At 40.1% G+C, this 26,328-nt stretch overlaps 1 protein-coding gene across 4 annotated transcripts in view; it reads right to left on the bottom strand.

The window, feature by feature from the left end:
• ston2 (stonin 2) overlaps nucleotides 1-26,328 on the bottom strand; it is a 317,978-nt gene that overhangs the window by 73,757 nt on the left and 217,893 nt on the right. For all 4 annotated transcript variants that reach the window (XM_039741323.1, XM_039741321.1, XM_039741322.1 and 1 more), the window contains one exon: nucleotides 22,558-24,435. In XM_039741323.1, the coding sequence (XP_039597257.1) occupies nucleotides 22,558-24,435 (1,878 nt within the window). The remainder of the gene's footprint in view (nucleotides 1-22,557; nucleotides 24,436-26,328) is intronic.

Here is a 26,328-nt window from a genome sequence, read left to right as displayed (position 1 = left end):
TGAGGAGCTGGAGTCGGTGGTACAATAAATTGAGTCTGAGTTTATGTCAATGGTACCATAAATTAAGGAGCTGGAGTAGGTGGTACCATAAATTGAGTTGGAGTCAATGGTACCATAAGTTGAGGAGCTGGAGTCGGTGGTACAATAAACTGAGGAGTCAGAATCAGGGTCAATGGTACCATAAATTGAGTCATAGTTGGTGATATGATAAACTGAGGAGTCTGAGTTGGTGGTACCAGAAATTGTGGAGTTGCAGTAGAAGATTTTGTATACCGACTCCTCAGCCCTGTGTGTGAGTGTGTGCCTTAGTGGTTATGTAAATGTATATTTAAATAAATTATGCATTTTAAAAACTACTCATACAAGCATTTTGCCAATCACTAGGCCTGGTACAATGACTAAACAGAACAAGCTGAATAAAACAATTTATATGACAGTTATTATTGGATATACAGTAGGTCAAACTGTTTTTGAAGAATATATGGATAAGTACTGGACCAAAGTGGACCAAAAACAGTAGGCATGGGACCTGAAACAAGATAAACACAACACAACTTGTTTGAAGAAGATGAGGTCATTTTTTCTGATGTTGTCAAAGTACTTGTTCTAAAATGTATTATCCTTGAAGGAGTGTAGTCTTCCACAAACTCCACACAATGCAAAAAACATAACTTCCTGAAAAAACTGTCATTTTAAGATGTGAAAATCGATTTCAGCTTTTCATACACACATACACAGATACAGACACCATGCTAAAATCTGTTTTTCTCGAAGGGTTGAACATTGTAGAATCAGAATCTGAACTTAACTCAATGCCAAATATTTGACCCCATCACCAAACTTCCATTTACACAAAAGTGATATCCTCACAGAATTCAGGAAGATGTCAGGGCTTTGAACAGATGAACTATTAAGATGTTAATATCAGCTTGTGAATTTTATTTAGCTCCAATGCAGCAGCACGCTAGCACAGTGGTAAACATCGGAGGCCCAGTTACTGTCTGTGTGGAATTTCCCTCTGTGTCGATGTGAGTTTAAATCTGACTACTCTGGCAATCCCCCCGCAGTCCAAAGACGTGCATGTTACATTAATAGGCAAGTCTAAACTGGCACCGCGTAAGTGAATGTGGGCACGCACACGGGTGTGTCCTGAGTTGTACTCTCACCTCATTCCCGGTGGATTTTTTGCTGCACTCCCAATGGCGCTGATCAGTAAATGACTGAAGTTATTATTCCTTTAGCTCTGCATGCTGTGATTTTAGGCTGAAATTAGCTAAAAATAAAAGTGCAGGCAAGCAAATCTGCAGTTTTCAAGCCCGCTTTAATGCCATGTGGACCCAAGGCATTCTGTTTTTCTTAGCTATAAGCTCCCTTGTGCAAGACAATTAAATGTGCTTTTATAAAAATGAATTGATCATTTTGTAAACTGTAATTACAAAACGCACATTAATATTTGACATTTAAACGAGTAAAATTCCACAGCACCCCAATTCCCCCCCTCACCCCCTACAATAATAGCCACTGCTCTAGTAATTAGTGAAAACTTCTTGGACACTGGGAAGTATGTCAATAGTAATTCTGCATTTAGGAAAAATGTTCCCTTTTTTGTTAAGTGAGGTGGAAATTACAGAGTCACAAAGGACTTGCAAGCCTGTGATTTTTGTGAGTTAATGAATGATGACAGCAAAGCTTTATGCACCGAATTAATAAGGGAGAGAAGGAACCCTGCTGGTGCATTATTTAAAGCCCTTCAGGGCTCTCCATAATCTGTAATACAGCAGTAGAAAAACACTTGAAATAACCTACTGGAGCCACAAAACATTCAACCGCTTCATACTAGAGCTGTAATGACTGTGAAGATAAACCCACTGAGTAGTGCCAATTTGTAAAGTAGACATGTCAGTAGCATGTCAGGGTTTGCATCCAGAACTGGCTTAAGGGAATGTTACAGGTGGCGTGCGCCATTTCCATCAATAGAAAAGACGACGGCACTGCAAATTAAAAGATAAAATATATCAGAACACTCTAAGGGTATACCAGGCCACTAACAAAGTGACTGCTGAAACGGGAACTCGGAACAACTTTATGGAGAAGCGCAGACGAACTGACACATTAAACAGAGCATGAATGGGGCGAAATAAAACAACGTTTGATTAGTTGGCACTGCAAGTTTAATACCAACACAACACAGCAATGGCATCCCTCTCATCATTCCATTTAACAGCTTTCATAGCTTGTGAAGTTTTCGTAATATAATGCCAATTACGTATTCCACCCAAATGATCGGACGACAACACAAAGTTCAAATTGAAAAAATGCTTGTTTAAAATGTTTGGAACAAAGCGATCAAGCAACTCTGTAAAAAATAAAAAAACAAGGGGATCTGAGTTCATACAACCTGGAAAGGGGGATCCTATGGTGTTGATTTTGTAAATGATCAAAGAGTATCTCCTTTGCCCTAAAACATGTGCAGTTTCTAGCATTTGTGGTTGTCGTGATGTAAGATTTTGCATATAAGTTGATAAATATTTTGTATGTCTTTATATGTTATTTAGGCAAAACTAAGTCAGGAAAATAAATTTTACGACAGAGTTGGGGGAAGTGCTTGAAACAAATGTTTCTCTGTTAGAGTCTCTCAGCCCCCGTAAGAAAGCCAGGTTGCCTAACTGCCAAGCTTTACCTTAACATATGGTCTTGGCAGGTGGCAGGTGTTAAGATGTTCTACTCCCCCATTGGTCTAAAGTATGGCTGCTTGGAATTGGCTTGTTTCAGAAGCCTTTCAGTACTACAACGCCCTATTGGCTGTAGGGGTTGGACAGAACATCTAGAAGTTTACTTGTTTAACCTCACTCTCTCTCTTACTAACATCTGATGAAGACAATCACAACATGAAATGAAAAAGACAACACAATGGAGAACACAACACGGCAGCCATATTGAGGCAGGTAATGCAGCCTGTTCTGAAGAAAGCTGAATGATGCTTTAACTGGAGACATTTTTAAGTAACTAACAAGTCTGTGTGCTGCCTGAAACTACACATCACAATTTAATCAGACTGTATGGTTGCCAATATTCAAATGTACTTTGCATACTGTTATTATATATGAATATTTCCAATAATACATTGTTTAAATTGTAACTTAACTCCTGCTTGTCTTTTACTATACCTAATTGCCTGAGGTTATAGATGTAGAAGGGAATGTGGGGAGAAGTTATATACTATAATACCTTATAAACAGTTGTAAGTCTGTGGGATTTGAGGAATTCTGACAGAGTCCACGTATTAATAATACAAAAGGGGAAAGTAAAGCAATATATTACTCTTCCAAGACAAAACAGTGGTATATAGCGTATGCTTGTTGGCTCAGAATCACGTCAGCTTGGATACTGAAAAGCACTAAAGCGTTCATCCTTGAATTTCTAACCCTAGGGAACAATATGCCATCTGAGATTCATTCTCGCATAGTCAATGTCTGCCCTTCATAGAACACTCTCAGAGAGTGGGCTGAAGAATTCCATCACAAAAGAACTTTCTGAAGACGTCTCATGGTCTGCTTGGCATTCAAAGGAGATCTGAAGAATGTCAGAGTGTAAGAAGAGGACTAGTAGCAAGTCAGTTGAATTCTTCACGACAAATTACACGAGTAAGAATGGTGAATATTGGGTGCCCTTAACAATGAAATGCAGCATCTCAACATCCAATGCGCCAAGGAGAATTCTGGGCTAAAGAATTTGGACTGGGTGAAATTGAAGAAGTATTTCACACCTGGGAATGAAAACATGGAAATCCTTGTGATTCTCCAACAAAGAAGTTCAAGGTCCAAGCCAGGAGCATGTGCACAATCTCTTACGATGTTAAGGCTGTAGGCCATATTGTTGACATGCCTCAAAGATCCCAAATCGGCAGTTGATATTACACTGATTTACTCTACTTAAGTGTTTGTTGCACTCAATCAGGGCAAAACAACAAGTACAGCTGTCAACCATCCCTCTTCCATTTTGTGATAAAGCTCAGCGCATGGGCCACATAGGCTGCCCTGTGAAAAGGTGAACCTGAAGAGACACTCCACTCACCCTGTTCTCCATACCCAAGTCTAAAGGACTACCACCATGGGGCATGCTACCTCAGTGAGAAAGAACGATGCAAACCATTTTTTTTTTGAGCAGCACCATTCAAATTAGCTTAGTGCTACGGTGTCGCCCATTACACGACTGCACTCGCGTCCTAATTTGAGATCCTGAGGTGGTTTGTCATGTGGTGGGTGCTGCAATGTGCTATATCAGTGAATGCTCCCAACCAACAAAAAAGCTCCTGAAAGTTATGAGTGTGTTAGTTGTCACAGAGATGATGTTGTCCATAAGACTCAAAACTGAATGTTCTGATCTGCAAAAGTGAAGTCACAGTTTGTTATATTCTCATTTTCTTTTCCCACATCCACTACTCCATATATACACTCACCTAAAGGATTATTAGGAACACCACACTAATACGGTGTTTGACCCCCTTTCGCTTTCAGAACTGCCTTAATTCTACGTGGCATTGATTCAACAAGGTGCTGAAAGCATTCTTTAGAAATGTTGGCCCAAATTGATAGGATAGCATCTTGCAGTTGATGGAGATTTGTGGGATGCACATCCAGGGCACGAAGCTCCCGTTCCACCACATCACAAAGATGCTCTATTGGGTTGAGATCTGGTGACTGTGGGGGCCATTTTAGTACAGTGAACTCATTGTCATGTTCAAAAAACCAATTTGAAATGATTCGAGCTTTGTGACATGGTGCATTATCCTGCTGGAAGTAGCCATCAGAGGATGGGTACATGGTGGTCATGAAGGGATGGACATGGTCAGAAACAATGCTCAGGTAGCCCGTGGCATTTAAACGATGCCCAATTGGCACTAAGGGGCCTAAAGTGTGCCAAGAAAACATCCCCCACACCATTACACCACCACCACCAGCCTGCACAGTGGTAACAAGGCATGATGGATCCATGTTCTCATTCTGTTTACGCCAAATTCTGACTCTACCATTTGAATGTCTCAACAGAAATCGAGACTCATCAGACCAGGCAACATTTTTCCAGTCTTCAACTGTCCAATTTTGCTGAGCTCGTGCAAATTGTAGCCTCTTTTTCCTATTTGTAGTGGAGATGAGTGGTACCCGGTGGGGTCTTCTGCTGTTGTAGCCCATCCGCCTCAAGGTTGTGCGTGTTGTGGCTTCACAAATGCTTTGCTGCATACCTCAGTTGTAACGAGTGGTTATTTCAGTCAAAGTTGCTCTTCTATCAGCTTGAATCAGTCGGCCCATTCTCCTCTGACCTCTAGCATCAACAAGGCATTTTCGCCCACAGGACTGCCGCATACTGGATGTTTTTCCCTTTTCACACCATTCTTTGTAAACCCTAGAGATGGTTGTGCGTGAAAATCCCAGTTCCTGAGCAGATTGTGAAATACTCAGACCGGCCTTTCTGGCACCAACAACCATGCCACGCTCAAAATTGCTTAAATCACCTTTCTTTCCCATTCTGACATTCAGTTTGGAGTTCAGGAGATTGTCTTGACCAGGACCACACCCCTAAATGCATTGAAGCAACTGCCATGTGATTGGTTGATTAGATAATTGTGTTAATGAGAAATTGAACAGGTGTTCCTAATAATCCTTTAGGTGAGTGTACATCTTTGCTATAATTCGTGACATGTTCTTCTTCTTGCCATTTCGCCAAATACACTCAAAGAAAGTTAACTGCAGCTGTACTTTTCTCGTTGCTACATCCGCAAATCTCAAAGCAAATGAATTTGCAACCTCTCCACATTCCATTTCTGCATTCCGCACACACCTCTTCCCAAGTGTCGACTGCATCCTGTGTTCATCCAATTCTTTTATATGTTTTTTACAGGACAGACGCTTAATGGGTTTTTGCAAGTTTTTTATGCAATGCCAGTGGAGATTAACCACATTCTACATCAGCAATAGTTGTCAAGGCTGGCATTTTGTATTCTGCACAATTAATAAGAAACAGTTCTCTCTCTTGCCACCCGTCATTCTTTGCATATACCATAGGTTGAGAACCATCACCCTAGAGTGTAATACCACACAGTCATCCTTTCCTTCTCACACACCACCACTCTACACCAATTGTAGCTTCCTAACTCCTGGTCAGCTGAACCTTTCCCAACTGCCACCTCTCAACTCCAAGTTCTCTGAACAAGGGTACGGAAGGCCTATGACTGCTTTCTGATATCCCTCTAGAAGTATTGTCTGGATCCCGGATTTCTTCACAGATCCGTAGTGTCAAATTGGTAAAGTGTTCTTTAAGGGGGATCCTGCACTTTTCCTACTCCACAGGTGTAGCCTTGTATAAACAAGACAAGCCAAACTCCCTAATAGTACTAGGACAGTAGTAACTGTAGTAATAGGCTACTATATACTGTTACTTGGAGAACTTGAAACACAACCATAGGTTTACTTTACTCCTACATGGCCTCAGGTCTAAATAAGCCCTGCACCTCCACTACTCTCATTTATAGGAAGGAGAGACTGGGACTGACATTACACCAGCTAGCAGTCAAGTTAATGCAATTACCAACTGTATGCATCATGCATGAACAATCATTGTGTGATGCCATTATACATCACAACTAGAATGGGTCCATCGTGTGAGGTTTGATCTCCTCCACTTTCTGCTCAGTTATGTCATTCTTGTGCATGCAGAACATCCAGAAGAAGCTAGCATGTACAGTATTAAGCATCACTAGCAATTCCAGTGATGGCAATATAAGTTGACTATTTTTTGGAAGTGATGTGTGGGATATACCCCATAAAAAAATATATATATATATAAAAAAGATTCAAACAATGTCATACTATTGCATCCAAAGTAACGTGAACCTTATTAACAAGATCCAAAACACAGATGTTGGGGCATTCAAATTGTAATGCACATTCATATATATTTGATATTTTGATTTGACTGTCCCTGCAGGGGACTAACATCCCATCCAGGGACTGCTCCTAACTTGCACCTGATGCATGCTGAGATGCACTCCAGCTTCTCCATGGCCCTACTCAGGTTAAGCAGGTTTCAATAATGAATGGTATGAATGTGACTGGCTTAGCGTAGATCAGCAGAGTAGGTTACAATAATGAATATTAATTAAATGACAAATGACTATAATTATGCAAAAGTTTTTATCTGTACCTTTGTACAGTCCCAGTGAAATTACAGAATGAAATTTCCTCCAACAAAAACTGATCTGCACATCAACATGAGACTTCACTGATAGTGTGACTTTCTAGAATATCCTATTTGACACGATGAAACTAATTATTAGCACTGACTCTGCTGACCTCATATCCTTTTTTTTTAAACAGATTAAAGTGGATGTGCAACAAAGGTTAGTGTCTAACATGTAATATAAGAGTGAATGTAAGAAAATTTGTGTGACTGTTGGTTATAACTTGTAGTCAAAAGAAGAAAGCAAATGTTGGGAACTACATACAAGGCTCAAAAGACATAGGACCGCCATGGCCCACATGCTTCTTTACATGCTTTTCAAAATCAGGAAGTCAGAGGTCACATGACAGGTGACCAATGGATGGCCACAAGGCATGCTTGGGTGTTAAAACCTTACAAATGGCAGCTAACGTTGGTCAAGCTAGTTAGTGTTTAGGAGGAAATCTATTTTCAGACTGCTTTAAAAGCTAAGGTAAACCTAAGAATATGCAGTATGTGACATGACTTTTTTAAACTCTAATTTGGTGTTGACAACTTAATTGAGTTCTGCCCTAATTACCTGCCTTCGTTGCTTATTAATGGCTCACCTGGGTTGTGTAGGTTTATTAATTAAGCTTCTTTGGGTTTTAGGTTAGAGAGAGGGTGTGAGAGGAGAAAGAAAGAGTAAGGGTTAGGGTTAGGGTTAGGGGTAGGGTTAGGGGTTGGATGGTCTGGCTTTGGGGTTTTATTTCTTGTTTGTTAAAGAAATGTAATTGTAAATTAGCCATCTAAGTGATAAATGTGGACAGAATGTATCTAGCTGTAAACTTTGTGAAGTTAAACAGCTATGTTAGTGTGGTCCTCCTGCCTTGTTTGTTTTGCGTAACTTTCTCCATATTTTGTGAGTTATTTTTTATTCCTTTTTGTCAATAAATGGAGCCTGCTTTTATTTAGCTGGTTTAGTTTTTTGTGTTTTGTCTCCCTCTCTCTCACTTGTGTGCGGCCTATTTATATACCCCTAGACTTTTTGGTAGGCCGTAACAAATGGAAAAGATCCCTCCCAAAAAGAAACGTAAGGTCTTTGCACAAATATCTTAGTGACTCATGGTAACCCACCTGACAAACTTGCTTTCCTCTCTGAATCTCCAGCTCAAACTGTACTAGCTTGAAGCTGATTACGTCATTGTTGTGCTACTGTGCTCAAAAATGCTCAAGACGAGATCAGTCTTTGTGATTTACTGTAAATAAATGGTATAAAACATCCCCATATCAACATCCACTTATAAATATGAATTACCACATGTAGCACTGACAGTAAGATCAAAAAAAAATAAATGAAGTTTCATTTGTAAGCATTGTAAAAGATAGCCTGGCCACAGACAGACACGACTCCAGATGTTCAAACCACACACACGTTTTATTTTACCTATGGTTGCTCAGTCCTTGCTCTTTTGGCCTCCTCCACTCCTCTCTCACAGGCAGTTTCGCCCTCCTTCTCCTGACTCTGGAGCCCCGATTGGAGTGAGGCGGCACCTTTTATAACGCCCCGGATATGCTCCAGGTGCAAGGTGACAACCTTCTAGCAGCACTCCCCAGTGTGGCTGAAGTGCCGGCCTTGCACACAGAAGAACTCTGGGCGTATACCATCCCAGGTCCATCAGCACTTTCTGGTGTGCCTGAAGGGCTATCCTCCAGGGTTCAAGGACTGTCGAGGTGTCCAGGGAAGAACACTGCCGCTCTCTCCGTCCGTCCTTCCTCTAGGCATCGCGGCGGGGCAGGGTTCCTGGGATTCTATCAGAGCAAGTAGAAGAATGATGAGCATTCCAGTCGACATACCGACTAAGCAGTGGCCATCTCGTTTCTGCCTTTTTCTGTTTCATCAGCACAGCCAGACACTCTAACCTGTGAGGAGGCAGCCGTGTTCCAGTCCAGATAAAGGGGCAGCAAATATCTTCTCCATCCTAAAGGCTGTCTTGAGTGAAACTTACTGTTCAGCTTCCAGACCTGGCCTTAAATAAGATTCGAGTTTGTTCCATGGCTTAAAACACTCAAGATTCTGGTTACCCCGTGAACAAATATATTTTATATATGTAAAAATCCTGCTAATAACCATTTGCTCTGTTTTGACCACTACTGTATTTAGCAATCTAGCATTTAGGAACTTAAAGGATGAGTTTGGCATTTTTCAAGTCCAAGTCATTTCTTCACAAACATGGCATACGTGCATTTGCCATGCAAAATTGTGTTTTACAGTTAATCACTTTCTAGAATTTTCAAAAATGTCTCTATAATGGAGGGTATTGGGAAAAATTAAAAAGGCTTATAATATTTGTAAAAGCAAGCATCTAGTCAATAGCTGCGTATAACAGATACATGATGTGTAATCAGAGTGACCTTATGTTAATTTACTTTATTCTATAGAGTTTCAATAACTAATATTACGCAGTATTTCAAACATTATTTGGGTAACCACGATCTTCTAAAAAGTTCTGGAGTTCTGATTGTAATTTTTGCTCTTTCAGTGTTTCTGGACATTGGAGGTAAAGAATAGGATTCCAGGTTTAAATGAACCAATAAAAATCCACTTTTAATAAGTTACGGGGACAAATGCTCATTTGTAAAAGGAGCTCTATGACTGAGCTTCTAGTTAGTCCAGAAATATCAATTTACCAGAACTTCAGAGCGTATTGAAAGAAATATGACCTTTTAATAATCTGGCCAAACACAACTGTCAGAATAAAGTAAATCTGGATATGATTTATAACAAGCAAATGCAAAATTTGTACCGTAGATATTTTATGGCATCCAATTACAACATCTGTCAAGATTACTAATGGTTTAATTATACATTGAAAGAAAATCTTTTTCTTTTGAAATATGAGATGTGTTAGACACTTACAGGCATAAAGCATAACTGCAGTAGTGGGCCACAGTGAAAGTTTCAGAGCAGAGAACTGGTGAGCACTGTTTACTGTTATTAAGCCGGTGGTCTGTTAGATAGAACTCACTCTAATTATAAAAAAAGCATGTCTAGTCTATATAAAGGATTGCCTAAATATCTACAGTATCCAAATATTATATAGTGCCTTTCCTATCGATCTATCTATGATGCAATGCCTTTCTTATCAATCTAAAAAACGTCTATATAAAGCACTGCCTATCTATCTACAGTATCTACTTACCTATAGTGCCTTTGCTATCTATCTATCTATCTATCTATCTATCTATTATATAGTGCCTTTCATATCTATCTATCTATCTATTATATAGTGCTTTATCTATCTATCTATCTATCTATTATATAGTGCCTTTCATATCTATCTATCTATTTATTATATAGTGCTTTTCCTATCAATCTATCTATCTATCTATTGTCGAGGATGCCAGGGGCCACAACCCGGCCGGGGCGCCTGGATAGTCCCCAACGTGGACACTATTACTCCTCAGCCACGAGAGGGCAGCCGTCCGGGCCTATTTGGGGGCCACAAGGAGTGACCTGGGACACTCGTGAGAGGACGTGGCCACCGCCAGGGGGCGCCCGGACAGTGAGGGAATCCTGGATGGCAGCACTTCCGCCACACCAGGAAATAATTCCAAGAAGACCCAGAGTACTTCCAGGTGCTTTCCTGAGACTTCCGCCACACCAGGAAATGACGTCAAGGGGAGCACCTGGGGCTTATCCGGGTCATGATAAAAAGGGCCTCCTTCTAGTAGACGAGCCAGAGTTGGGAGGAAGGAGACGAAGCTTGTGAGGAGGAGGAAGGAGGTCAAAGAGAAAGAAAGAGAGAAAGAAGAAGAGAAAGAAGAAGAAGAGGAAGAGAAAGAGGAAGAAAGCAAGAGAGTTGGTGAGAGAAGGCATTGTGGTTAAAATAAAGGAGTGTGTTTTGGACATCCTGGTGTCAGTCTGTCTGTGTTTGGGGGTACGGTTTCCACACTATCTATCTATTATATAGTGCCTTTCCTATCTATCTATCTATTTATTATATAGTGCCTTTCACTTCTATCTATCTATCTAGTAGTGCCTTTCTTATCTGTCTAAAAACATCTATATAAAGTATTACCTATCTATCTATCTATCTATCTATCTATCTATCTATCTATCTATCTATCTATCTATCTATCTATCTATCTATCTACGAGACAATGATACGACTGCCTTTATTTGTATCATGTGGGTTATACTGAATGAGAACGTATCAAATGTTCTGACATATTCAGTTAGTCTTGCCTCCATAGCTGTTGTGTTAACCTGTGCAAGCCAGTGCTGGGTGACATGTCTGCCTTGCATAATAGATTACTCACCTTCAGCAAACATCAGATATGTGTTCACTTGTAATTTCTTATTATGGAGTAATCCATATTTAAAAAATAGTTCTTAGTACATTAGATGAGAGAAGTGGCTTATTTGATTGCTTTTAGAGAGAAATGCACTTTCAGTTATCATCTGTCATTTATTCTTAGAATTCCTTTTCCAGTGGACCAGACTCTGGCCTTCTTCTGGTCTTCTTGTCTCTCTCATGATCTCAATGCATTGTATTCATGTTAAGTTGGTGATTCAAAAGTCCACATCCATGCACAAATTCTTCATTAAAATACACATTCACTCAAAAAATATTTGGGATCAAATAATCAAATGTACGTTATTTCAATTACATGTGTTTTCTTTCAAGTCATTCATATATATTTCTGTATGCTGAGCACAAATCAATTCCATAATCCTTTCAAAACTGAAAAATGGATTTATGCAAGAATCAGGCATAACTATTTTGAGACACATTAAGGTTATCACTACCTGATAAACATATAGGTAGCTGTGCATTGGGGACAAATTATTGCCTAAACCAGGGGTCCTCAGTCACGGTCTTGGAGGGCGGTAGAGGCTGCAGGTTTTCCTTCCAACTCGTTTCCTAATTAGACGACAGTCCTTGCTGATAATGAAACTTGGCCTTTAACTAGTTTGCTTGTTGGTGCTTTCATTCATTAAAGAAAAATTTTAATTGCACTGTAGAGTTTCCTTCTCTGTGAACATATCCATGTGTTTTGTGGACCAGAACAGATTTAAACTTAACGGTCTTTCCAAATTCCCCTCTCATTTATTTGTAAACATTTTTTAAACATGAATAATTCATGATGGATATGCACAGGTTTAAAAGGAAGCAGGTTAGCTGGAGAGCTGCTGGTTTATTGGTTATCTGCGTTTCATTATTAACCACTATTAACAACTCTTAAAACTTAAATGTAGCAGCTAAAAACTAAAATATGCAATCATATTTGTTGGCTGGGATTGGCTCCAGCAGACCCCCGTGACCCTGTGTTCGGATTCAGCGGGTTGGAAAATGGATGGATGGATGGAAGAAAGCAGGAAAAAAAAAAAAGGAGAAAACCTAATGAAAGAAAATTCAACCACCACCCAAGAGAAAAAGAGGTGAGCCAAGAGCAATGGCAAAAACAGAAGAAGAAAAAAAAGAAAAAGAATGGAAAATGTCCTTTTCCTCTCAGTATAAATGTCCATCCATCCATTTTCTAACCCGCTGAATCCGAATACAGGGTCACGGGGGTCTGCTGGAGCCAATCCCAGCCAACACAGGGCACAAGGCAGGAACCAATCCTGGGCTCACCGCAGGACACACACAAACACACCCACACACACTAGGGCCAATTTAGAATTGCCAATCCACCTAACCTGCATGTCTTTGGATTGTGGGAGGAAACCCACGCAGACACAGGGAGAACATGCAAACTCCACGCAGGGAGGACCCGGGAAGCGAACCCAGGTCTCCTAACTGCGAGGCAGCAGCGCTACCACTGCGCCACTGTGCCGCCCTGTATAAATGTTTATTCTAATATTTTATTCATTAGATCTTGCTATATTTAAAAAAAAAGCTTTGCACAGATCCTCTAAGTGAGAATTTAAGTTTTTCCAATTTCAAATAATACACAACATCAGGTGCCAACTGACTTAAAAGAGGTGAGTTAGGATTCTTCCAGTTGAGCAAGATAAGTCTACGTGCTAATAGTGAAGTAAAAGCAATTACGGTTTGTTTGTCCTTCTCCACTCTAAGCCCCTCTGTGAGCCCACCACACCCAACACAGCTGTTAGTGGATTAGGAGGGACTGGGACACCAAGGCTGTCTGAAAGGCATTCAAAGATTTTGGTCCAGAATGATGTTCATTTGGTGCAGGCCCAAAACATCTGGCCCAGTGCTAGATTGCAACATTCAAAGGTAAAATCTTGCCCTGGACACATTTTGGAAAATTTTAAATGAGACAAATGTATTTGCTGAAAGATTTGAAGTTGAATGATTGAGTGTTTTGCGTATATATGGAGCTACGATGTATTCTATGCGTGGCTGCCTTTCACTCCTTTTCTGAAATATTAACCCTTAAACTTCTTTGAAAGTTTTTATATATTGTTGAGATGCTGTCTTGAGTCTTCAAGAGTGATCAATATTTCCTCTGAAATAGAAATGGTTAGAAGTTGAAGAACATTGATTAGGCTGTTTTTAGCAAAATTTCTGATTTGATAGTATTGGAAAAAATGTGTTAAATCTAAAGCATAATTGTTCATAAGATGCAAAGACATTATCTATATAAAAATCTCTAAGTGTTTTGATTCTGTAGTGCTGCAACACATAAAAGCTTCTCAGCCTTGAAGTGCATCCTGTATTGGTTCTCTCGTATATTCTGAGTGTTTGATGGCCAATTAGATTAGATTTACTGGGGCACAAAGTGGGGCATATAAAGAAGTACAGCAAGATTTTATTTCTAGTTCAGACCAGGCTTGTGTATATGCATCAATTTTTATCAATGTCCAGGTCTTTATAGTTTGTATATTTGACGCCCATTAATAAAATTGAACGCTAGGTAGTGCCATGCCCCCTTCTGCTTTAGGTTGTTGTAGAGTCACCCTGTTGATGAGTGGATGTTTCAAATTCCAAATAAATGAGTTTATAATTGACTCTAGTTTCTTAATTAATGTATATGGGGATGCACTGAAATAGAAGAAGAAGCTTGGGAAGGATGTTCATCTTAACAGCGTTGATTCTCCCTGCTAATGTGAGATGGAGAGTGGACCGTCTGTTCACATCTTGTTTCATTTTTTTCCATACAGATTGAAAAATTGTGTTGAAAATGATATTTATATTCGCTTGTAATGTTTACCCTTAGATATTTAAACTGTTCTGATAAAATGAACAGATAGATGTTCAATGTAGCAGTGTGTGCTAGACAGTTCACTCCTTACTTAGGGGAGAGAGGAGCATGCTGGGAGAGAGAAGTGCTGGCTAGGAAGATCACGGATTCTCGGAAAAAGCACACTTTTATTCAAATGGATTTTGAGTCCAGTAATCTTTTAAAATTCTTCTTGTGCATCAAGGACTACTGGGTTTGATGTGTACAGCACCATATCTTCTGCATATAGTGATATTTGCTGTTCAGGTCCTAATCACCTTTAACTCTGATGTATTTCGAATGTGAATGGCCAATGGTTCAATGGCAATTGCAAAAAGCAATGGTGATAAAGGGCACCCTTGTCGAGTACCACACTAAGAATTGCTTTTTTGAATATGAGCATTCATTCACCTGTCTGATGTAAGACAACACTTCATAGGGAAATTTTTAAACAACATTGCTGTTTAGTAGTCAATGATATTTATATCAACACCATTTTACACTGGTGCTTATGGGGTGGCAAGTCCTTGATACTGTGTGTACCCAATTTCATTTCTTCACCGTCAAGTTATTTTCTTATTGGTCAGCAGACACATTGCAGATAACAAAAGAATCTTGTATGCAGCATAGTTTTATTTTATTAATTAACCTAATAATATTAATGACATTTAAATTGTGATACTTTTCTGCAGAGATTCAGATAAAGTTCTCACAGTAGACAGTATCGTGAACTCTGACTGAGTGGCAGAAGACAAGCTCGTCATTGAAAGTACACCTCTTAGCACTTTAGTACATTGATGGATTTCATGCTTGCACAAACATTGGTAATGTTATGTAACACGCAGTCTCACTTACATATGTTCTGTCTCACAATTTTGTCTACTGGCTTATATAGTATAAACACAACCGGTGAGAATCACACTGAGATAATTTTGAGAACCTTTAGAAAGAAAGCAGACTCGCCGGAGGAGACAAGCAAACTGCACTCAACAGGCAACTCGGCTCCTTATTGAATCCGCAGCTTAAACGCTGTGAAGCAACAAAGCTACCCAACTGTGCTATAGTGTTGCCTAACTTTTCCATTTTATTCACTGTAATTGGTTTGTAAAGTCATTTACATGCAGGTTGTAAAAATTCTGACAGAAATAAAAAAAAAGAAAATATTTGTGTCTGACTGCACTAAACACACAATTACTCCGTGCAAGGTACTTGACATTTTACTTCAATGTTTTGTCTAATTTGGTTCCATGCCTCTACTTCTAACATTTATTTATCCATTCCATCCATTATCTAACCCGCTATATCCTAACGCATAGGTCACGGGGGTCTGCTGGAGCCAATCACAGCCAACACAGGGCGCAAGGCAGGAAACAAACCCCAGGCAGGGCGCCAGCCCACCGCAGAAATTAGGGTTAGGGTTAGGGTTAGGTTTAGTTAGAGAGTAAATTATGAAATATACAGTTACAACAAATACATAGAAATACATTTTAAATGATATTTGAAAAACTGACATCAATTTTGCTTTTTGCACCCAACTGGATGGTTTTAACTGGAAGTTAAATTCTACAGTGGGATAGAAAATGTGCTGGTTAGCGGCAGCGCAACAGGCTATGAGTGGTCTGGAACTGCGCTCAATCATGGCCGCCATAAGGGCCCAAACTCAGCAGCAATGAAGGTAGAGAAAGGCGAACACCTGCCCTTGTGTTTATGTTGCTTAAACTGTCATCTTAACTTGTTAGCTTAAAATCAATCACTGGCGTCATATTTATTTTAAGGCCCTATATGGAGTGAAAGGGTGTTCTGTGTAAAAACTATTAAGAAGAACGAACCTCTCCTGCCACCAAAACACATTTGAGTGAATGAGAGCGGTGAGGCACCATTAAGACACTTAATTGGGGGATCCATTTATTTGATTTCGATAATTCATCTGAAGATGGCACCTCCTGCAGTATAGTGTCCCCTTAATGCTGGACTGGTCAATAAATCATGTTCCTTCCAAGTATTGAAAAGGCCCAGCACTGTTAATACGTTGTGGTAAGGCTTCAATATGGCAGTATTACTGGCAGCCAAAAGTGTAACTTCAACAGGTCCTTTAAAACAGACCTAAAAATAATGAGTGCCAATCCTAGAATCTGCATAACACTTGATTACCGAAGAAGTGGATGGACAAAGTTCAAAAAGCTGGCTATTACGAGGCAGCAGGTGTGACCAAAACATATTAAAATATCAACACAACTGGATCACCACTGGCTTTTTAGTTAAAACCAGCAGTCCAATAATATATGGTAGTTGAACAAAAGCACACCAGTTTTATTTTTAATTCACTGCATGGCCGAACAGGTCCTGATTATTGTGTCAGTGTCTGGCCTTATCAGCTGATGAAAAAAGTAGCAAAATGTTACGCCAACATTTCTTTTGTTGTATTAAAATATAATGATATGTGCTACACTCTGTTTCTGTCAGCCATGCTGACAAATGTAGGCTGTGCTTGCTGAAGCACACTTATGTGTTAGTAAAAATTAGATATAATATTAATTTATCATATGAGATACAGAAACAAAATTCATTCTGACAAGAAAAAAAAAAGACTCTGGTGGTTTGCATCTTGCAGTGTGGCCTCTGCATTTCTGGTCCTGAAGCCTTCGGCTCATAGAGGTCTCTGGTTCATCCACATCTGCCTCCTGAAGACTGATTCTGGTCTCTCTGACAGGCATTAGGGGCAGTGAGGATTCTTCTGTCATCAGCAGTAGACATCTACTTTGGCCTATCAGTCCCTTCGTGATTACTGAGCTAACCTGTGTGTTCTTTCTTCTTAATAATATTCCAAACAGTTGATTTAGGATTCTAAGGATTGACTGTTTCAAATAGTTTTATTCTTGATTTTCAGCCTCATAATGGCTTCCTTGACATTCAATGGCACAGCTCTTGTCCTAATGTTGAAGAGTTGCAACCACAGACTCCAAAGGTAGTCTGTGGGTAGAAGCAACCCAAAGTACCGTATGCCTGCACCAATGAAGCAATGAAACACACCTGAGGAATCCCAACCACCTGTGACGCCAACTGTCCCAAATATTATGGTGCCCTGAAATGGGGGAACCATGTAGAAAAAGTGTTGTCATTTCTACATGGAGAGACCAAAATGTATGCAGATACCCTTCAATTAAAGTCTGCAATGTGTGCTTAAATCACGTCAGAATTGTCTGATTTGTTATTTTAAACTGTGGAGCACAGGGGTAAATCAAATATTAAAAAAGACACCACATACAGGATGTAGATAGATAGATAGATAGATAGATAGATAGATAGATAGATAGATAGATAGATAGATAGATAGATAGATATATGATAGATAGATAGATAGATAGATAGATAGATAGATAGATAGATAGATAGATAGATAGATAGATAGATAGATAGATAGATAGATAGATAGATAGATAGATATGAAAGGCACTATATAATACATAGATAGATTAAATGTTAATAATACGTATAATTTTAGCTCTTCCTTCATTGCATTCACACTCTGAAGAGGTTGGGAGCAAGTGCTAATAACAATGCATTTCCGTACCCACCACACAACGAACCACCCGGATTTGGACCCAAGCACAGCGGGTGACACCTCAGCACCACACCAGATAGTGTGAGGTTTTTTTTACAGTGGCTGGAGTGCCAGTTCTGCCACCAACCCCAATGTTTTTCCTGCAAGGGAATCTGCTTGCAGGGCTGGATGCACATTAACGTCATACCCAGGACGAAGCGATGGCAGATTAAGGGCCTTGCTCAAGGGCCCAACAGAGTAGAGTTACTTCTGGCGTTTACAGGATTCAAACTGGCAACCTTCTGATTGCCAGCACAGATCCCTAGCCTCAGAGCCACCAGTTTGCCCTCTTTAAACTCTAAAGGCACTATAAAACTGAAATGTCTTGTTGTTCACATAGGGCACAAAATATTCAATAAAGTAAGCTAAAAATACCACTCTTTACCTCTACAACTTTAGTGAAAAGTCAAGCAAAATGACAGCTTTTATTGGCTAACTAAAAAGATTACAATATGCAAACTTTCGAGGCAACTCTGGCCCTAATGATTACATGTTGCCTGAAGAAGGGGCCTGAGTTGCCTCGAAAGTTTGCATATTGTAATCTTTTTAGTTAGCCAATAAAAGCTGTCATTTTGCTTGGCTTTTCACTACATTCATACAGGCTAACACTGTACAACACCCTAACACTACCCTCTACAACTTTAAAATTGAATGCAAAATAATACTTCAGAAAGCCAAACAACTCACACAGAAGTACAAGTGCCTCATGATGTTAAGGAATTACAAATACAAACAAAGTCTTTTGAAGGCTCCCCATTATATTCGTCCTGTAACCTTGTAAAACACAGCTCTCTATAACACTACAGTTAACCAGATCTTGTTGCACATTTGACAGCTTCACTATAGTAGAACTTTTGTATATTTTGGTTCTTTTTCTTTTGTCTGCCTTCATTGAAGTCATCTTATATTAGAATTCTGCAGTGCATATCAGATTACAGAAGCGGCATATCTGAACAGAAACAAATTATACAAAGCATGTTGCCAAGATAGGCTCTAGGGACTTTAGAAAATGGATGGATAATTTATCGTAGTCAGCTATAATGAAGGATATTTTCTAAAAAAGTAACTCCAAATGCCAACAAAGCATCTAATGCTGCCGGCAAAAAAGTGATCTATTAAACTAAAGCTCACAGAATTCATCAAATTTATTTTTATAACTGTTGTGATTTAAAATCAGTAATAATAACTGGCTCCTACATAATGTATTCTTATAAAATAAAAACAAAAATCTGCTTCATTGATGAAAGTGTTGCCTAAATAGATATATCTGGCAGCTCCAGTTTGGCCGAGTACGATGAAGTGTGTCCGTGTGGGTGGTGTTGCACAGCAATGGAGTGGTACCCTGTTTCAGGGAGGCTCCTGCCATTCCTTCAATGTGTGTTTGAGCTCAGGGTCCACACAACTGAAACGCTGGATGAGCTGAGTTCAGTTAATGGACGTACAGAGAGCATCAATCAATCAATCACAGGGCAGCATCATGGCACCGAGGGTAAGTTTCAGGTTTCATTTCAGACTGAGGTGTCCTTTGGGGAGTTTGATTAAAGGCCTTTCATGATTCTAGACTCTTCTCACAATCTAAAGACAAGCTGTCGCCTGTGCTGGATGACATGACTGTATGACAAACTGGCATTCTGTATGGGAGAAATCCTGCCAGAATTTGCTCTGGCTCCTTGGTAACTTATTCAAGCCTGAAAAATACACACAGATAAAAGAGTAAACTGGTCATTTTTTAAAAATCATTCAATGTACGACTGAGGACACTCAATCTGCACATTTAGTAGTAGCACTTCAATAACTCGATTATTCACGGAAACGGGATTTCTAAAATGTCACGTGAACCTTTAATCCAGTTAGAGAAATTGAGTTATTGGCCTCTGAGAAACCCACAAATAATGTGATTATGTGTCCAAGTATAAACCCTTGACCGGGTTACCGTGAAGGATTTTGTGGTCAGTGCATGTCCGTTGCATTCTGTGTACATATTTGCTTCACACACGCTTTCAGCAGAATTGCAGAAAAGAGTTTGCCAGTAACAGACTCCTATAAATAAAGCCTTTATAAAACACAAGGCAATGATCACAGGCGTCATTTGCTTTCAGATTCATGGTGGCCGATGATGTTTAACTCTTTTTTGCGTTGGGGAGTTTTGCAAAAGGAGAACTCCAGAAGATTGCTTGCGCATGTAAATGTGGATTATTAAGAAACCAGGTCTCTGCCCTAATTGGGTTATTCACCTTAACCCGAATACATGTGTGCAAGTAAACGTGCTCCTCGTCATATCCACTTGTGCTTTTCACCGATGTGAGAATACGCCATTTGGTGAACACTTATTTGGATGTTAGAAATGGCGGCGTTTTATTTATTTATTTATAAAGCACATTAAAAGCAACATCAAGGCTGACCAAAGTGCTGCACAATAAAAACAAAGAAAACCCAACATATCAGACACACAAAACCAAAGGGTAAATGAAACAGAAACACATTAACGCATAAGAACTGAAGAGATTCATAATAAAAAGTATACAGATAGCCAACATATCCTACTGGGTTAAAAGCCAGAGAGTAAAAATGTGTTTTTAAATCGGATTTAAAGACAGCTAGCAACGGAGTCGGCCTAACGTGCAACGGCAAATCGTTTTAGAGTTCTGGGGCTGCAACTGAAAAAGCTCGATCACCTCGGGGTTTGCATCGTGTCTTGGGAACACGTAAAAGCATCTGGTCTGCTGACCTGTGAGAGCGAGACAGACGGTACGTAAGGGTGCAGCAGTTCCAACAAATAAAGAGGGGCACAACCATTAAAAGATTTAAAAACAAATACAAGGATCTTAAAATGGATTCGAAAACGAACTGGAAGCCAGTGAAGGGAAGCCAAAATCGGGGTAACATGCTCATGCTTTCTTGTGCCAGTTAAAAATCGAGCAGCAGCGTTTTGCACCAGCTGTAGGCGAGCAATGGAGGCCTGGAGAATTCCAAAAAGAAGCGCATTGCAGGAATCTAGACGAGATGTTATAAAAGCATGTAACACTGTTTCAAGGTAGCTCTTAGACAAAACAGGCTTGATTTTTGACAGCCGCCTCAACTGGAAAAAGCAAGATTTTATCACTGCGTTCACATGGCTATTAAGTTTTAAAGTGGAATCCATTTTCACCCCTAAATTTGTGATCATGGATTTCTCAAATTGAGCCACAGTGGAAAGGTCGATGCAGGGGGTCCCGCTGGTACTATTGGGTCTAAATAGCATGACTTCTGTCTTGTTCTCATTAAAATTTAGAAAATTTAATGCCATCCAACTCCTTATGTCAATACCGCAATCAAGCAGGGGCTGGACAGAACATGGACCTTGGGGCTTCAGAGGGAAATAAACCTGACAATCATTTGCACAAAGATGAAAGGAAATACTGTGTTTCTGAAAAATAGCACCGAGTGGCAGTAGGTATAAGGAGAACAGAAGAGGTCCCAGGATGGAGCCCTGTGGTACCCCCCAGGGGAGGGCAACAGAGGTGGAAATAAAATCATCAATACTGACACAAAAACTTCTATCTGAGAGATAGGACCTAAACCATTGGAGAGCTGAACCTGTGATGCCCACCCAATGCTCCAGCCTGGAGATGAGGATCTCATGGTCTATCGTGTCAAAGGCAGCTTTTAAATCCAAGAGCGTAAGTAGTACACAGTCACCACAGTCCACTGTTAAAAGAATATCATTAAAAACCCTTAACAGACAGGACTCAGTGCTGTGGTGAGTTTTAAACCCAGACTGGAACACTTCCAGTATTGCATGTTCATCCACGAAGGACTTCAGTTGGGTATAGATGACTTCTTCCAAGAGTTTGGACAAAAAAAGTAGCTTGGGAATAGGCCTAAAGTTAGACATAACAGAGTGGACCAGGCCCGTTGTTTTCAGCAGTGGTTGCACAACAGCATGTTTAAATTTTTTAGGCACCATACTAGAGGTTAAACTACTATTAATAATTGTAAGAATAGAAGGACCCAAGGTAGAAAAGACCTCCTTAAGAAGTCGAGGAGGGACAACATCAATGGGGGGAGCCAGACGGTTTCATACTGGAAACCAGCTGCTTTAAAATAGGGAGAGTGACAGGCTCGAAGTGATCAAACACAGCCAAACAGGGTATTACAATGGATGGATCATGAGAAGGTGGTGAAATGAGGGCCCTAGTGCTTACAACCTTCTTCAGAAATTTATCGCAAGTTTCCCCCAGAAAGACAGGTTCATGAACATTAAGTACAGAACTCAATGTGTTAAAAAGTACTAAATTAGGGTTTATTTTAGCATGTACATTAAACTTCATTGTTTCCTATTATGGCACCAACTACCACAAAATTCAGAGCAAATAATACACACAAACATGACACAGGACTTAAAAAGCTCAAATTTCATATTCACATATTCTAAAGAGCACTGGAAAATTATTCTTCCTTTCCCCTGTTTCTTTGATCACACCCCAGCTGCTAAGTTTCCAGTTTTAGCCTTCTAACATACGGCATACATGCTTACGTCCAGTCTTGTATTTAGTATTAACTACCAAAAGCAGCCTCGGCGAGCTACCTACCTGAATTCTTATCTGGCAGTCTGTTCATCCTCCATACAACTGCTTTAAATGCCTGCTCATATTTGGCCGTTCCCAATGTCACCCTCATTACTGGCTCGGATCCTGAAACACTAGAGGAGCCAAAGCTCGCTCCCTTGTTCATTCTCGCTTTTAAAGACTTTTCTCCCATGACGCTCTCCCGTCGGAAATTTTTCACCCAGCTGGCAGGGACTGGGTAGCGGATCATCACATTTTCGCACGGTATCAGGGTCAGTGGGTCCCGATTGGATGAAAACCCAGTGGACATTACTAGCCACGACTGCAATTCGACCTCAGCCCCGTTAATGGTGGCTACCGTCCTGAGGCTAAAAGGCAGCGATTTTTCTGCGAACGCAGTCCGGAAGTGCATTAATTCAAACCACTGAGCTCTTGGAGGATTGAAAGCAATCGTCCTTGTGTTGTGAAATTCCTGTTCCTCCACACACTGATGAAAATGACAGTCTCTGAGTTTTATCCACCTTGTTGTGCTGTTTGGAATGATGTCGTGTCTTGAAACCACCTCATTTCCCTTCACTTGAATATCGTTGAAGCCAATCTTACAAAGTGGAGTACCAGAAATGAAAGCCAAGGCACTAATGTGAGTCAAGACTGAATGGCGTAAAATTCTGCTGTCGTTCTTGGAGACCATACCACAAAACTCATCTCTAACTTCCACCGATATCTCCTCCTCAGAGTACGTCGTAAGGAAATCCACATCCCGGGGCAAGTGCATTAATTTTTTGTGAACAGCTATCCTAAAACTCTGGAAATCTTCGTAATTAAGTGTGCCAAGTTTAATCAGCTGCTCTTTCACGGGAGCGTGAATCACTGCAGGCTTTGGATGGTACTTCTTCTTTTCCTTATAGGTTACATGATCTATCCTTACAGTGTGGATCCTCCCGTTCTCATCGTAATTCTGCAGCTTTGGCTCAGAGAGTTCATGGCTGGCCTCAAGCTGAAGCTCTTTGAAAGGCTTCTCCATTCCCTGTTCATAGTAAAGCTGCAAGCAAGCACTATCCGTAAGTTTTACAGATATTGGCCCCCAGTGTCTAGATGACATGATATTCTTTCTTTCAGGTATTCTTAACATCATTGGCCAACCATCTTTAGGTTGTGTGTATGAGATTTCAAATGGGACTTCATCTAACTCATCAGTGATGACTGAGTCGTCTGGTAATGGAACGTCCTGCTCATCCAGAACAGAAATCTGAAGTTGTTTGAGATGCTCCAAAGTTTCATTTCTCGGAGGATATTTGAGCATACCTTCACTGCTCGTGTCAAACGTTGGAGAAAACTGAATTAAGGAATTTGTTTTACCATCCGCTTCCTCAATGAAAAAGGGGGAGCTGAATGCAAAGACTTGAGTGTTCTCTGAGTTGGTTCCATTACTCTGAGATATGTCAACAAGAGGAGGACCTGTCTGGTCAAAGTAGGCACTAAAAGGATTAATGGGCGAGGGCTGGACATGGGAAAGCTCTTCATCTAAAAATGGATTTTTTTTCCTGGATGGTGTTTTTGCTTCGGAAAAGGGGCTATCAAGGAAAGAGGGAGATTCGTTTTTTTCAGGAGTCCAGTCCAGAAGATCGATGCTCACCTCTTTCTTGGCTGAACTGCCATCAGAAACAATCAAATTGCTGTTTGCATCCTGAACGGTAGTGAGGCAAACATTGTCAAGCTTAATCACTGAGGGTTTTGGTGAAGAATGCAAGCTGAGGTCGTCATCGTCATCATCATCAAAAGTCACCCAGCTTGCAAACCGGGCAGTGCTTCGTGCCATCTGACCGTTGACAGATTTACTGCTTTGTGCTGAACTTCCTGCTTCCATGCTTACATCTTCATCTTCTTGAAACACAGATGAATCTTTAAGGAGAAGAAAGGTAAAAAAATCCACAGTTCAGTATAATTTTGCAATTATCATTATAGTATTCACAGCCAGAGAATTTGTTCAGAATACATACTGTATTTAATTTCAGGTTTACTCAATTATAAGCTAGGCAAGCAGCTGGGTTGCATCTACATTGTCCCTCATGCTGGTGCTGGTGTGCTAACAATTACTTGGAATCTCTTTGCTGTACTATATGCACCAAAAACCAGGAACCATGGACACAGAAATTTAAAAACAGTAAAAAAAATAATAATAAAAGGAACCATGGAGGAGTCAGATGACACATTTGGCAGGTACTGCCTGGAATCCTGTCCGAGTATTTGAGAGACTGAGCTAGTATCGCTTTCCAAGCTTTGTTCAAAGCCTTGCTGTAATATTGATCCCTGGGTGACATCGCTTCCTATGAAAGACGCTGCTAGCTCAAGGCAATCATATTTTCAGTGTAACACGCCTACAGTATATCACAATAAATGCAGAACTCAGACATAATGGCTGGAAAGAAATAAGCAGTGTGATTATTTTCATGTATATTATATGGAGCTCTACTGAAAGAGTAAATAGACCTCCTGAATCACTCATAAGCACTTAAATAAAAGAGCTTAATATAAATGTATATTTAATAAGTTATTGGAAAGAAACAAAAAACACCACTTTTAACCCTGTAAATTCTGACATATACTCAATATGACCAACTGTATTTGTCTCAACTAATGCAAGAGCACAGTAGCACATAGTCTAGTGTCCAATCTTGAGATTTCATTGAGTTACTTTCAAGCAGGGAGAGCTTCTAAAAAGAGTGGATACATTAAAACATCTTAGATCAGTGGTAGCCAGAGATGGAACAACAGAGATGATCCATTGAGTGCAATGCAGATGGAACGATTAGAAGAAGGTATCAGGAGTATTGTGTGATCAAGAATTAAGGCAAAGATGAAAGGTTAAGACACTGATAAGACCAGCAACGATTTATGGAGCAGAGACGTGGGCAGTAAAGGGAGTGCAGGAGAAGTTAGATGTGGCAGAAATGAGAAGGTTGAGATGGATGTGTGGAGTTACAAAAAGGGGCAGAATAAGAAATAAGACCATCAGAAGAGGTATCTACTAAAGTACAGGAAAGCAGACTGAAGTGGTATGGACATGTGATGAGACAAAGAATATGAAAAGAAGACAAGGAAGACAAAACTTCTAAACTCTGTCCATTCAATCCATCCAACCATTTCCAGCTGGCATAATCCAAAATCTGGGTGGCTGGAAAGGAAATCTAAAATGGCAGGTGAAATATATGAATAATAATAAATGGTAGTAATGTCTTACTTTTGACAAATATATACCTAGGCTCATTTATTATTGATTGTTTAATGTAAGTTTGTTTTCCCAAAAAGAAATTGTACACTGACAAAAAGGCATTCCCCAAATGGTTGGTAAATGTAGAATTCCATGTACAATAATCCCTCACTTTATCGCGCTTCGACTTTCGCGGCTTCACTCTATCGCGGATTTTATATGTGTGCATATCTAAATATATAACACGGATTTTTCACTGCTTCGCGGGTTTCTGCGGACAATGGGTCTTTTTACTTCCGGTTCATACTTCCTCAGTTGGTTTGCCCAGTTGATTTCATACAAGGGGCGCTATTGGTGGATGGTTGAGAAGCTACCCAATCAGAGCACACAGTTAAGTTCCTGTGTGCTGATTGGCTCAGCAATGAGGCGCCGAATTCAATTCGCTGTGTTAACCAGGAAGTCTCGTCTCGCTCATTCAGCATAAAGAGTTAACTTTTGTGCTCTTTTGTGTTTATCTTTGTGTGTAGTCAAGCCCTTTGTTATGGCTCCAAAATGATCTGCTCCTGCTACTGCTTCAGGGGCCG

The sequence above is a fragment of the Polypterus senegalus genome, chromosome 18 (genome assembly GCF_016835505.1).
Source record: "Polypterus senegalus isolate Bchr_013 chromosome 18, ASM1683550v1, whole genome shotgun sequence".
Taxonomy (NCBI): domain Eukaryota; kingdom Metazoa; phylum Chordata; class Cladistia; order Polypteriformes; family Polypteridae; genus Polypterus; species Polypterus senegalus.
Note: the sequence above shows the minus strand (reverse complement) of the source record. Positions and strands in the feature narration are given on the sequence as shown.